This window comes from Frankliniella occidentalis, unplaced genomic scaffold, assembly GCF_000697945.3.
Source record: "Frankliniella occidentalis isolate FOCC.00 unplaced genomic scaffold, Focc_3.1 Scaffold169, whole genome shotgun sequence".
NCBI lineage: Eukaryota > Metazoa > Arthropoda > Insecta > Thysanoptera > Thripidae > Frankliniella > Frankliniella occidentalis.
In genome coordinates this window covers 88,849-102,345 of record NW_026267295.1, presented here as the reverse complement: position 1 = coordinate 102,345, position 13,497 = coordinate 88,849, and the positions used below count along the sequence as shown (strand labels likewise).

The window sequence follows — 13,497 nt, the reverse complement described above, 5'->3', positions numbered from 1 at the left end:
TCGCTGGCCCGCGCCGCCCTCCCCCTCCCCGGCCAAAGTTTATCCAGACCCGCTACCCTCTCCGGACGCCCTGCCCTTCCACGCTGATTATATGAAGTCGGGGCCGGGCGCGCGGCGCGAATGCAACGCCGTGCCGTCCCTCTCACTCTGTACCTCGATCTCCTTTCTCTTATACTTTCCCTTATTTCTCTTTTACCCTTCCTCTTGGCTCTCCTTGCTACTTTTCCATTTTCCTCCAAACCATAAAAATTAATGTTTCTGCACCACACACTGGGATTGGGGCGCGCCGCCTCCCCCGCCCCCACGCCACCCCCGCCGCTCCCCTCCCGACCAGACAACCCGAAATGGTACCGCACACACGGCAATCTGTGTAGCCCTTCGCGCCTCGCCAGACAGGGAGAATACCCGCCGAAAATTTATCGTTTCGCAAAAGCACGACTCGGACCAACAGAAAAATAAATGAAAACCGCGCGGTGTTTTACTTCGACTTCCTTTCCAAAAGACAAACAGATAAATCCGGGAAAGCACGAAATCGTATCAAAAGTCGATGGGATTCCTCCGCTTGAGGTGTGCCGCGGGGGAGGCGGAGGGGACAGGCTTGACGGCGGCCCCCGGGCCCCCTCCGCACCGCGCTCCCCCGCCACCCCAACTATTTGTCCCGAGAACTGCCTGTATAGCCGCTCTCCACAAAAACGTCGAATGTGCTGTGCTCTGCTTGCGGGGCAAGTTGGCGGCCGGGGGCGGGGCGGGGGGCCCAGAGAGTCCTGGAGGCAGACATCGAATGCTAAAGGGGGAGAGAGAGAGAAAGAAAAAAAAGGAGACCAGGGCGACTGACGCGGCAAGTTTTCCAATACCCAGCCCGACCGAAAGCTGTTTGAACTTCTCTAGCCGCTTGGCGCGGCCCGCGCCTAGGCCAGGTCCTGTAAACCTGAGGGGGGATGGGACGGAGCGGGCCATGCAAACGCGGCCAGAACAATGTCGCCCATTCGAAACAGGTCAGGCGGCGCCGCGGCCCTGGCCTCCCTGGCACAGCGTAGCACAGCGGAGCGGGGCGCTCAGTTTTATCCCCCTTTCCTGTCCCTGCTGACTCGCAACGGTCCCGAATGCAGCGCGCGGTGCCCCCCGCCCCCCGTGCAGAAAAAAGGGAACAGCTTTCTCTTGCATTGATAATCTAAATTCTTCGGCTTTTTTCCGTCCCCATGAAAGACAAGTTGCAAAAGGGAAATTCTTGTTGGGGGCCATGGGGGCTATGGTCGGGTACGGTATTCTACTACTTCTACAACAACAACAGGGGAGAAAAAAAACTGGCCGGGGGAAGAGTCGCCGCCAAACAAGGGCGGACGGAACTTTCTTCTGCTTCTTCTTCTGCGCAAGCGTTTCTTTTCGCGTCTCTCAAACCACTTGTACTGCACTCCAGTTCGCCCGCCCCGCGCTCACCCGCGGCTCGGAAGAAGTGGCCGCTCCCCACCCCCGCCCCGCCCAGCAGCCCCCGCTATAGCTCGGGCTGGGTAATTGATTAACTGCGAGTTTGACTACACGTTTGATGCGCATGAGGGAGTAGAGGTTGGGAGGGGCGGGAGGGGCGCGAGAGACTATAGTGAGAAGAAGCGCGCGCGGGGGAGGAGTGAGAATGCTGATTGGAAAATTAGAAAACTGGGGGAGCAGGAAGAAGGGGTGATTGGGTTACGGCCGGCCTGTTCGCATTCGCCACCCGGACGGGTCGCGGCGGGGACGCGAGCGTTTATAATTATCAACGGCGGGCGAGGAAGGGGCGGGGCAGGGTGAGGTGGGGGCGGGGCGGCCAATCGTGGTGAGAATGAAAAGAGGCCCAAGTTGAGTGAATGAAAGGGGCGCGAGCTTCTTTCATCGAGTTGGGATAGGATGGAACCTCAGGCATCGGGGCCGAGCGGTCCCGCCCCGCCCCGCCACCTCCTACAACTTTATTTCTTTTCGACTCTCCGCGTTTTGTATCCACCACGTAGCTTCCCTATCTTTTCCCTATACCCTCTCCTCACCTTTTTTTTTTTTTTTTTCATTCCCTCCAACGCCCGACCACATTTTTTCTGCATTCATTTTCACGCGCGCCCAGTGGACGTGGACACACAGTGGATACCCGCGGCGCCGCCAGACCGCCGCCGGTTGACCATCTCGCAAATCGAATGTAATCGGATCACGGTGGCGCGCATTAATCTCTGCTCTGGCCTCTAGGGGAAGGGGGGAGGGGAGGCTGAGCGCGGGCTACGGCGGGCTCTCCACAGCAGCGGAGGCGCCCAGATCGCCCTCTCATGTCGCAAATAAACACACACACATGCAATCCCGCCCCACCCCAACCCCTTCGCAACCCCCAACCCCTCTATACGGTTCATATATACGGCAATATTTTGAAAATCCAGGGCCGGACGTGTCAATATTGGCCAGGGCCGCGGGCCGCGCGCGGGTCGTTCGTACCGCGCGGCGTGTTCCCCGTGATGGAGTGTCGGGGCGGGGGCCGCCCCACCTCGCCCCGCGCCCCGCCGCGTCCGGAGCGGACGGACACGGCCGAGCGACGCGATCGCCCCAAAGAAATGTAAAGTGAGCTAATGTTTGCCGTGCGTGATGGCGGCGCGGGGTCCTTGTGCTGCCGCCGAGAGGACGCGGAGGACTGGAGGAGGAGGACGAAGGACCCGCATACCGGATGAACCCTTCTGATCTGCTTCCCGCGGGGAATGTGAAGCGGGGCGGCGGGGGCGGGGCGGCGCGCCGGGCACTCTGCGAGCCTCTGGCCCCCCTGGCCCGCGCGAAGCCCCTGGCTGTAGCGACGAGCGCATAGTGGCGCTGAGAGTAGGGGAGGGGAAGACGACGGGCACCACCGTCGTAGGGTAGGGCACCGGCCGAGGAACGCGAAAATTGAATACGAAGGAAAAGAAAAAGTAAACAAAAAAACACACACTGTTGTTCTCCTCCACTTTCTTCGCATAGCTGTGGATGGAGAAACGCGCATATGCTAAGTCATGGGCGCAATGCAATCTAACATGAAGGGTAAAAAAATTGGTGTGTGTGTGTGTGTCGGAACGCCTCTACAGAGAGCGCGCACGGGTGTGTGTGCAACAAGCCGACGGCCTCCTTAATCCCATTTCTCGCTCAGCCGCAAAGCGGCGTGGAGCCGCAAAGCGGCGTGGTGTGTGCCCCGTGCCGCCAGCACAACTCGCGCTCAGCATGCAAAATCATTTTTCAAGTTAAAGTTGCAGTTTAATCATTTCTACCACCCCATGCGGCCTGCGGCACGCTTGCAAAAATCTTGGTGTACGCGCCGGAGTTTCTCTTTTGCTTAGGGCTGGGGCAGGAGGGCGAGGAGGGGTAACAATTTCACGCGGCGGTGGGTTGCGGCAGGACCCTTTGCCCTTACCTTTGCACTCGTTGGCGTCCTTGGCGGTGGCCCTGGCCCACGGCCTGTCGAAGTGGAAGGGCTTGCAGCGCTCGCACTCGCGGCCCGCCGTGTTGTGCCTGCACTCGCACGTCAGCTGCCCCGGCTGGCCGCCCTGGCCGCCGGTCGTCGTGCAGCGCGACGCGTGCCCGTTGCACTTGCACCGGCCGCCGACGGCGAAGTCGCTGACGGCGTAGTGCGACATGCTGATGGTGGTGGTGGCCGTGGTGCCGAGGGCGTTCATATCGTCGCCGTGCTGCTTGTACTTGAGCGAGGGCTCCATGGCCTGCGGCTGGTCGCGCTGCGTGTTGTTGTCCTCGTCGTCCTCGTCTTCTTCTTCCTCGCTGAAGGACGGTGTGGTCGGGGCCGCCCTGCCGCCCAGGCTGCCGCTCAGACTGCCTCCGAGTCCCAGGCTGCCCAGGACGCCGCCGGCGCCGTAGAAGTTGGACAGCACCTTGGCCTTGCCCGGCGACACGGGCACGGGGCCCAACCCTGCGGCCCCGTCCTTCTTCGGAGGCTGCGGCTCCGAGAACAGCGAGTCGTCGGGGTCGTCCTGGAACAGAAATGGGTGGGTCGTCAGCGCTCGGTGGCGTGCCTCAGAAGCGTAACCCAGCCGAAAATTCCGGCTGGGAACGCCTGGGAGGTAGGCCATGGGTACGCACCCCTGCATGGCATGGCGGAGGGATATTGCCTACGCACTGGCGCACTTGGAGCGCAGACCCACTCCCCACTCGTGCCGTAGCGCCTTGGAGGTAGGCAACGGTCGCGCGCCCCTGCGTTGCGGAGGGATATTGCCTACGTACAGGGGCACTGGAGCCCAGCAGGCACCCACTCGTACCGTAGCGCCTGGGAGGTAGGCAACGGTCGCGCACCCTTGCGTTGCGGAGGGATATTGCCTACGCACAGGCGCCGGCCCCGATCGGCGAAGCAGGCGTAGATCACGCGGGGCGATTCAAGCCGGAAAGGAAAAGCCCGGTGCGATGTCGAATCAAGATGGAGGACTTGATTCCGTTGCTAGGGACGGGATTCAGAGTTTCTCGCTGAGGTAGATGTGAAGAGATCCGGATCGGGCTCGGATCGGGAGCGCGGGCACGGCCCGGCTCCGCGCAGCTCCGCTCGGCTCGAAACCATCTAATAGAGGCTTTGTTAGTCGCAGTCAAAGGGCATCTCGGGAAACTTTCCGTGTCCCTGGCCAAGCAGGGGATGGGAGGAGGGCTCACGGAGGGCCAAGAGACGGCAAGCGGGCTTGTAGCGTCTTCCAAGTGGATTTAAATGATGGTGCTCCGTAGCTTTGCCGATCGGGAAAGCAGGGCCAGGCACTAAGGCATGCCAAGTTTGGAGTGTTGGGCGGTCCAGGCGCTGTTGTTGGAGCCTGAGCCACCGCCCTGGTCTCGAAGACCAACAAGGCGCTCCCCGTATTCTCCTTAGCCGTGCTCCCGCACAGTGTCCTGTGCCCTCTGGCCTCGTACAGTCGACGTCCTCCATCCGAGTCGTTGAACGCGCTGAACCCTACCGCGCCGCTCCACCCGCCCCGGGCCCGGGGGACCTGGCCGGGCGCCTCCTCTCTACCGCTCTCGCATCTCTCGCATCTCTCGCGCCCTCTCTCTCTCCCGTGCCAGCCGCGCCATAGAGTGGCACACTCCAGCGGCCAATTCCGAGTGGCATAATGCTTGCGTTTCGCAAATGAGCGTGGTATTCTCCGAGACATTTTCATCCCCCAGCGCGCGGCGCTCCCCTCGCGGTCCCACTAGACTCGCCCTCGCGCGCCCTCGCTGCCGCCCCGCGCCCTGCCCGCCCTGCCTCCCCCCGCCCAGCCAGGCAGCCAGCCAGCAGGATTTGCTTGCCGTAATCCCACCCTGACGCCCCCTGTACAAATCGCGTACACAGTTTTAACGAGGGTCAGATTATGCCCCTCTGCAGTATAGCGGCACCGCGAGGCCGCGAGGGGACCGGCGAGCCCACCCAGCCGAGGACCACCACCTCCACGCATGGAGCAGACGGGCCCGCGGGGCGCCTCGCCTCGCGAACGGGGAGGCGCGGGACAACAGCCGGCAGGCAAGGAGCGGCAAGGAGTGAATGAAGAGCAGAGAAAGGTTACGCGAAGCAGCGGGGAGGAGGGGCGGGGGCGCGAGGCCCGAGTGAGCCCCGGACAAACTGGACTGTTTATTAAACTTTCATTTCCTCCCCGGCGCAAAAACAGGGGAGGAAAGGACAGCGGGGGAGGGTGCGGCGGATAGGAGGAGCCAAGGGGAGGTCGGGAAAGGAAGTCCTCACCTCTGGTTTGCCCTTCAGGACGATGATGGCAGAAGACGCTACAAAGTCCGAGGGCAAGGCAACAAAACGTCAACCCACCAGCTTCAACGGGAAAAAAATTATAAATAAAAAACAACCTCCCCCTTCCTTTCCGTTGAACCTTCGCCGTTCTTCGTCGGCCTTCTCCGCCCTGACGCCCCTCAGAGTGTGTCTGCAGGGTCACAACTTCATGGAGTATAAACGACGCCGTGTCTACCACGCTCCCCTCTGGGGAAATTGACATCCAGACCTTTCAATTTCGTTGAACGCCCACATTGATGCCACGCGTGTGCTCTGGCAGAAAATTGAGTATAAGGTGCGTGAAAGAGATTATGCTGCGTTCTCATATGCCAATGTGTATATTTGTTGATATATTTTCGTAGATATACAAATCAGAGATCCCGTCGTAGGTCATCAAACCTAAGCCGACCGAGATTTCGGGTGACTAGACTGACTACTTTCTTGAATTATGGACTGACTTGTTAAGATATCACTTGTTACACTTGTGACACTTGTTAAGATATCAGGTGGTTTCAATCTTGGCTGAAGCCATGGTTTGCACCAAAAGTATGTGTAAATGTGACTCACCTTAGGGAAGTAGAGGCGGTTGAAGACGACCTTGACGTCGGTGGCGGTAACCCAATCCTGCAGCACTGGTGAGTAGTCAAAGTCCGCGGCGGACGGCCGGCCCTCGAGTGTGCTGAATGCGATCCTGGAGGCCATCGAGCTCCCGTCGGTGCACAGGGCCTCCTGCTCGTTGGCGCGAGTGATGGTGGCGCGGTTGGGCCGGCCGTACACGCGGCGGCACTGCGACGAGTAGAAGTGCCACGGCTGCCACGTCTTGCCGTAGTCCATGGACTTGTAGATGGCCAGCGAGTCGGGCTTGACGGCGCGTGGGCAGAACTGCAGGCTGACGTACGTCAGCTCGTACTTCTTGCCCAGGCTGAGCGTGAGGCTCACGTTGTCCGGCGGCGCGGAGCTGGACGCGGGCGGCGGCTGCGGCTCGGACCGCCAGCACGTCACGTTCGAGAGGTTGTTGAGGTCGGTTAGGAAGGAGGCCGGGTATCGCCGCTTGGGGTTAGTGTCGTCACAAATGTGGCACAGCGCGTTGGCGTTCGGCGTGGATGTCGACGGCGCCGAGGCCGCCCCATCCGGAGTGCTGTCACAGTAGCGCACGGGCCCCGACATGCCGCAGGTCGACGACGCCTCCACCGGCTTGCCGAAGGCCGCGTTCACGAAGTCGGGCATGCAGCGCTTGGGCTGTTGCGACTGCTGCTCGTCGTAGCAAGGGTCCGGGGGCGCGCTCGAGATGGCCGGGAACATCTTGAGGAAGTTGTCAGGCGGCGCAGCCCAGGCCAGGGGCGTCAGGGACGCGGCCACCGCCACCAGCAACACAGCGGGCACGCGGGCCATCGCGCGGGGACCGCGGGGACGGGCACCTGCTTTCAAACTCACTGCTCACATGGCACCGCACGCTGCGGCACACCGTCACACCGTTCGGCACGGCTCGTCACGCACTGCCGTCACACACTGGGCTCGCGCGTGCGTTCGCGTCGCTCGCCGTGCTCGCGCCGGCGCCGGTTCGTGCGTGTTGCGCGTCGCGTCGGGTTTCCGGTACGTGATCTCTCCGTCTGGAATCGGCTCGGCTCCCGGCTGCGGACTGAAACTGGACTGGCGCGCGACCGGAGCGCTCCGCCCGCGCTCGCCGCGAGAGGGTGGCGGCGGTGGCAGCGCGTAGCGGCGCGGCGGGGTGGTAGAGGAGGGGCGGAGCGGAGGGCGGCGGGGCGCACCCCGCAGGGCCCGCAGGCACAGGGTCCTGGTCCACCTCCTCCCGGCCCGGCTCCAGGCAGGGGCGCGAGCTCCAGCCGCCCACCATCCAAGAGCCGCGGTGTCACCGCCGTCTATCCCCCGTCTCCTGGCACCACATCTCGTAGGCATCCACGGGGAAGTTCCAATTCACTTCGATCGTCAACCACCCGACCGGCTATGTTTGCAAGTGCTGGAAATCAAAAAGTGAGGTCGTCTTTAGTGTTATTTGAATTTCCCACCGCGGCTTTCCGATCTACAAGATTCTCATATTGACAGGACAACCGCATGACAATCATGGCCGACGTGGCGAATACGGCCGTACGTCAAATTCAAAATAAATTGCTGGAATGGGAACAATCGGAAAATTCTTTGGCACCTTTAAGTTTGTCACAAAGAAATGCCATCTATGAAATATCTGAAGAAGTCAGTGTCCGGAGTGTTCCTACAAATGTAAGTCTAGAGCCCATTCAGTTACATTCCAGATCAGGTTATGTTTCTCTGTTTATCAAACTAAATATTTGTTTTGAAGTAAACTTACACTCATGTCTTCTTACTTTACGTTTTAAAATTGTCACAATTTTATTTTTTCGTTGAATTTTTCTCAACTTTTATCGCCATTACCGTTTTAAAAAATGTTCACCTGTCATTTTTCATTCGTTAACCAAAGCAATTACTTTGTTTAAGTTTTCTTGTTCGACTTTCCATGAATACACTTTCACTCAAATAATTTAAATTTTTCAAATTATTTATCTCACTATACTCTGTGTTTATTTGAATTTTACTTCAACAGTTACCCGAGGGAAATTTGGCTGCACTAGACATAAAAGATAATTCTGAAGATGAAAAGGAAAAAGAAAGTATTTCAAATACTAATTTATCTTCAGAAAAATCGGTATTCCCTCTTAGACCAAAAAATATTTCAACCACCCATGATGTAAGTAGTTATGTATATTTATTCATATTAAAACACTGGTTTACTCACTCATACAAGACACTGTGTTCAATCTGAGTTTAGTTTCTGGAATGGCACTCCAGTGTTGAAGAGCAACTTGAAGATCAAACCAATGCTGTATTCATCAGCTATTTGCAGCAGATGACTCTTAGAAGACAAGAATGTGATGAACTATACAATCAGGTTAGCAAATAAACCAATGAACGGCTACATTTCTGTTCTGTTCTATCAGCTATTTATCTTCTACTCTTTTAAAATTATATTGTGTTAACCTACTTTTCTCTTTGGAGGTGGAAGCATGTCTGAAAGATCTTTCTCAACTAAGCAAACAGCATCAGACAGTTGCAAACAGTACAAACTCTTTGCATCAAGTTAGTGAGCAGTTGCTTGCTGACCAGGTATTAATTTAACACTGATACAAGGTTTTCCTCTCGGAGAAAATGCAAACTTTCAATTTATTCTGACTTATTTCTTGCAGATGAAGCTTAGTTCAGTTCATTCTGAAGTGGAAAGGAGACTACAATATTTCAGATCTCTTGATAGAATTTCACAGCGACTGGAATCTCCAACTCTCAGTATCAACAGCACAGTATTCAAAGAGTGTTTGGACCGACTCGATGAATGCATTGAATATATGGCAACACATGTAAGGCCTTAAGTTATTAGACTTTTCTTTTTCTTTTTAGTAATTTTTGTGGTACTAGATTATAAATTATTGATGTTTGATTAACAAAACAGGAAAACTTTAAAGAGTCAAGAGTATATTTAGCCAAGCTGCACCATTGTCAATCTAGAGCTGTTGCGCTTGTGAGGTCATATGTCACACAAATAATGCAAACTGCTACTCAGCAATGCCTCGCTGCCCCAGTTTCTTCCTCTGATAGCTTTGCCGCGTCTGGAGGTAGTATCATTCCAGCAGCAGATTCCGATTTTGCTAGATGTTATGGAAAATTCCAGGCCTGTGCCCCAAGAATAAGAGCAGTCTTAGGTCACATTGAAGAAAGAGTTGAGAAGGTGGCCAAAAGTGGGTAGGTATTGTTTTATAGATTATGCTACCAGTTCTTTTAAGTTGCCTTGGTAAAAATTCGCAACTAATACTGTTCTTTAATTTTGGTTTTAGGTATGAGCAACTTCTTGTTGATTGCCAGGCATGCTATGTAGAACAGCGCCACCAACTTTTGTGGTCCAGTGTGTGCAGTGCAGTTAGAGAATTGTCTCAACGGCATAAAGGGGACCATTGCACAATGGTTCGATCTGGTTGTGCATTCTTATTGCATATTTGCCAGGATGAGCATAGACTATTTGCTGAATTTTTCAGAACCCAGGTTCAAGCCCAGTTAACGTAAGAGCTAACCATTTTCTCCATGATCAAGAATATTATTGTTAAGATGCTCAAAGCATAACATTGATTTTCTCTTTTAGGGACTACCTGGAAGGGTTGTGCACAAGTTTGTATGATGTTTTACGACCAGCTATCATTCACATAAACCATTTGGAAACTTTGGCTGAAATCTGCTCAATATTACGAGTAGAAATGCTTGAAGAACATGTGCCAGCAAATCGTAAGAAGATTAGAGATTTTTTAAAAATTTAAACTTACAGCAAATTTGCATATTACAGTCAGTGTTGCACTTTGTTTCAGCTGGACCATTGGAGGCGTTTGGTCGAGTTGTTTGGCAACTGCTGCAGGATGTGCAAGAGAGATTAGTTTTCCGTGCTCATCTTTACCTTCAATCAGATATATTGAATTACAAGCCAGCTCCAGGTGATCTTGCTTATCCAGAAAAACTTGAGATGATGGAGGTAACCAAGATATTACTGTATTGCTCAAATTTCTTCTGTAAATCAATACTTATCGTCTAAAACTATTTTATTTATTTTTAATCTTTTTTTAGAGTATAGCACAGTCAATAGCTGAGCAACAGTCACAACAATCAGGAAAATTACGTCGATCCGATTCTCGTTCTTCACTGGCCTCAGTTGGTTCTGCCACTTCTCAAGAAGTAGCAAACATAAATCATGCTGTTGAGCAGCCTCGTTCTCGAACTGGAAGTAAGTGTTTTAATAAAGCACCAAGAGGCCGTGTTTGAAGCATAAAGCATATCAAAAGGAAGAAAACATAATCTTGGATATGATTTCTAGTTAAAACATCTTCTGACATATTCTTTTAGATTCACCCGCCGACCTACATGGCATGTGGTACCCAACAGTTCGCCGGACCCTAGTCTGCTTATCTCGGCTTTACCGTTGCGTGGAAAGACCTATTTTTCAAGGGCTTTCACAAGAAGCCCTTAGTATGTGTATGCAGAGTGTGACAGCAGCTGCTGAAGCTATATCCCAAAGAAAAGTAAGTATAGTAAAGAGAAAATTCATACCTGAAATGAATCTCCCTCTATAATGTTGTATCATAATTTTAAATCTATTTGGTGATTTTTCTTTTAGACTGCTATGGATGGAGAACTGTTTGAAGTAAAGCACCTCTTAATTCTGAGGGAGCAAATAGCTCCATTTCAGGTTGATTTCACTATTCGAGAAACTAGTCTAGATTTTAGCAAAGTAAAAACAGCTGGTAGGTTTTGTTTCTTTGTTTATAGATTCATCCATCAAATATCTGAGATGCTTGCATTAAAATAATCTTTAATTTTTCCTTAATAGCATTTGGGCTTCTTCAGAGGAGAAGACAATTGCTATCTCTGAATGCAAACAATGCATTGCTTGAGTTCCTTCTTGATGGCACACCAGCAGTTCGAGAGCAACTTATTGATAGTAGAAGAGATGTAGACCTAAGATTGAAAACAACTTGTGAGAAGTTCATAGCAAGTGCGACATCTGCTCTTGTCGGCCCATTACAACACCTTTTAGCACAGGTAAAGTATTTAAGATCTAATTGCATAGCATGAAACATGCATAAAGCTTTTCAAACTTTGAGAATGTGTGCACATAGTGAAATTCCAAGTCTAATGCCCTAGTGCTCTTATTCAAACAGGTGCAGTCATTCCTTAAAATGAAAACAGAGGAAGGAGATAAGCTTAAAGATGTCAAGTTAAGGCAGCAACAGTTTGCTTTGCCAGAAGCGATTGGATCTGTTGTTCGTGAAACTCAGAAACTTATGAAGACTGTTCTCCCTGCCTTACAGCGCAGTATGCAATTGTACCTTGCCAATAAAGATACAGAGGCTATATTATACAGACCTATCAAGGTAGGCGGTTTCTGCAACCACCATTATTATTCCGAGTGATTGATATACCAATTACTTAATTAAACTTGATAATAATAATCTCTGTGAACTTATTGTCTATTCACCCTTTATTTTATTTATTTCCAGAATAATGTGGTCAGTCACTTTGCAATCCTGCAGCAGCATTTGATCAGTGAGGGATATTCAGCAGAGGATATGATGGTAGTGGCTTGTCCTACTCCAGAACAGGTTCAAGTAATGTTGTCTTCTGCATCTTTAATAGCTGCTGGATCATGACCCTAGCTTAACTTTATTTTGTAAGTATCGCGCTTCTTGTTTCTAATTTTACGAGTTTGAGTGCTTCATCCAATTCACAATACTGGTTGTATACTATTCTATAATCAATAATTTGTATGCTTTCAGGAATTTGTGCATTTTGCAAAAGCTTTTAAACAAAAATATTGTCTCCTTATTCCAGGGTATAAACTGGTTATAATGCAGTATAGATCACTTTATTACAATGTTAATTGTTGCAACTATTTTACATTTAACTGTTACTTCCAACACAATATTGTTCATGGTCTTCAAAATTGTGATAAAAGTTTTGATAAACATATAATAAATATTAATATTATTGAGATGCATTGTTAATTACTGTAGTTATCTATTGCCTATTGTTATATCACTAGGTTTTTTACTCTCTTCTTTTTGTTGTTTAATCTGGGAATCAGACATTGCAGAACCTGTTACTTTGACTTCCCTCTCTTTCACCTCTTCAGAACTGTTTGAAATCTCTATCATGTCAAGGCAAGCCTCCTTCTGTTCAATCCATAACTTATATCCTCGTTTGGTTGGGTACCTCTTAATAGTACCACACAGTAGGCAGGTCCATATGAGATTTTCAGATCGTAAACGAACTTTAGCACTAAAGCCTGGTTTTAGTAAGTTGCCACACCCTTTACACAAATCTCTCTTAACATCAGGCTCACTGCAACAAGAAATGTTGAGGTTGAGTCAAATTAGTTATTTATTTCAAAAATTTAAAGGAACTTTATAAGAATATTTGGAATAAACTCACATTTTAAGAACTGATTTCTGGGCTGTTGACAACATAGAGTTCCCATAGTACGCAGCTAAGTCACCGTTTATGTTGCATTGGGCCACGACATGAGCAGCCTGAAAATGAAGTCAATTCAAGATAACACAGAGGTTATTATACTAAACTAGATAAATGAAAATCCCAAGTCATACCTGATATAAGAAATTCATTCGCTGGAAATTTTCTTTACCCTGGAAAAGTTTGCCACCACCTTTGGACTTCGTCTTAGTCATATTAGAAGATGAAATTAAGAAACAAAACTATCGAGTGACCAAATCTGAACTTCTTTTATACTCAGAGACGTAAGGAAGTTTATGTCGAAAAAACTGCTCGTCAAAACAAAATGTAAACTAAATGTGTTAAAAAGTTTAGGTTATGTTGAACACGAAGACATTTGTCTGTTTGTTTACAAAACGACAGCGCATTATTCACACGACAGGTGCGCGATGAACCCGCACGCTCCTCGACGCGAGACTACAAGACCACAACCACTGGATGAAAAATCGGTGACGACTGTTGTTGGCACTGTTGGTCGAAGAAATCCAATGAAACCAGATGAAACCATGGTAAAAAAAAATCTAGATGTGGGCCCTGACTCCCTGATTCCGTCTACGTACACAGAAAGTGAACCATTCCGGAACAAGTTCACAGGCTCGTAGCATAGGACTACGGTAACGATAACGCCTGCAAAGTGCTGGGTATGCCAACCCGCCAAACAGCTGTGTGGAGCCGTCGGCCTAGGCCGAAGGTGGCACGGTCAGCCA

At 51.3% G+C, this 13,497-nt stretch overlaps 3 protein-coding genes across 3 annotated transcripts in view; 1 reads left to right on the top strand and 2 right to left on the bottom strand.

Annotated features, from left to right (window-relative positions):
- LOC113205705 (netrin-1-like) overlaps positions 1 to 7,386 on the bottom strand; it is a 43,535-nt gene extending 36,149 nt beyond the window's left edge. The window contains exons 1-2 of the mRNA XM_026421462.2: positions 6,284 to 7,386; positions 3,386 to 3,956 (exon numbers count right to left, since the gene is read on the bottom strand). Coding sequence (XP_026277247.1) covers positions 3,386 to 3,956; positions 6,284 to 7,108 — 1,396 coding nt within the window. The 5' untranslated portion in view covers positions 7,109 to 7,386. The remainder of the gene's footprint in view (positions 1 to 3,385; positions 3,957 to 6,283) is intronic.
- Positions 7,387 to 7,774: 388 nt separating this feature from the next.
- Positions 7,775 to 12,272, top strand: LOC113206746 (conserved oligomeric Golgi complex subunit 3). Its single transcript, XM_026423011.2, has 16 exons — positions 7,775 to 7,954; positions 8,295 to 8,438; positions 8,520 to 8,639; positions 8,747 to 8,854; positions 8,935 to 9,102; positions 9,195 to 9,484; positions 9,577 to 9,798; positions 9,879 to 10,018; positions 10,099 to 10,259; positions 10,352 to 10,508; positions 10,628 to 10,803; positions 10,899 to 11,025; positions 11,112 to 11,323; positions 11,443 to 11,655; positions 11,782 to 11,951; positions 12,058 to 12,272. The coding sequence occupies exons 1-15, from the start codon at positions 7,790 to 7,792 to the stop codon at positions 11,929 to 11,931; spliced, it is 2,553 nt and encodes an 850-aa protein (XP_026278796.2). The 5' UTR covers positions 7,775 to 7,789; the 3' UTR covers positions 11,932 to 11,951; positions 12,058 to 12,272.
- LOC113206832 (uncharacterized) lies at positions 12,058 to 13,160 on the bottom strand. The gene is made up of 3 exons (XM_026423128.2): positions 12,886 to 13,160; positions 12,713 to 12,810; positions 12,058 to 12,622 (listed from the first exon to the last, which is right to left on the bottom strand). Exons 1-3 carry the CDS (start codon positions 12,964 to 12,966, stop codon positions 12,295 to 12,297), a joined length of 507 nt encoding a protein of 168 aa, XP_026278913.1. The 5' UTR covers positions 12,967 to 13,160; the 3' UTR covers positions 12,058 to 12,294.
- Between the last annotated feature and the right edge of the window lie 337 nt (positions 13,161 to 13,497).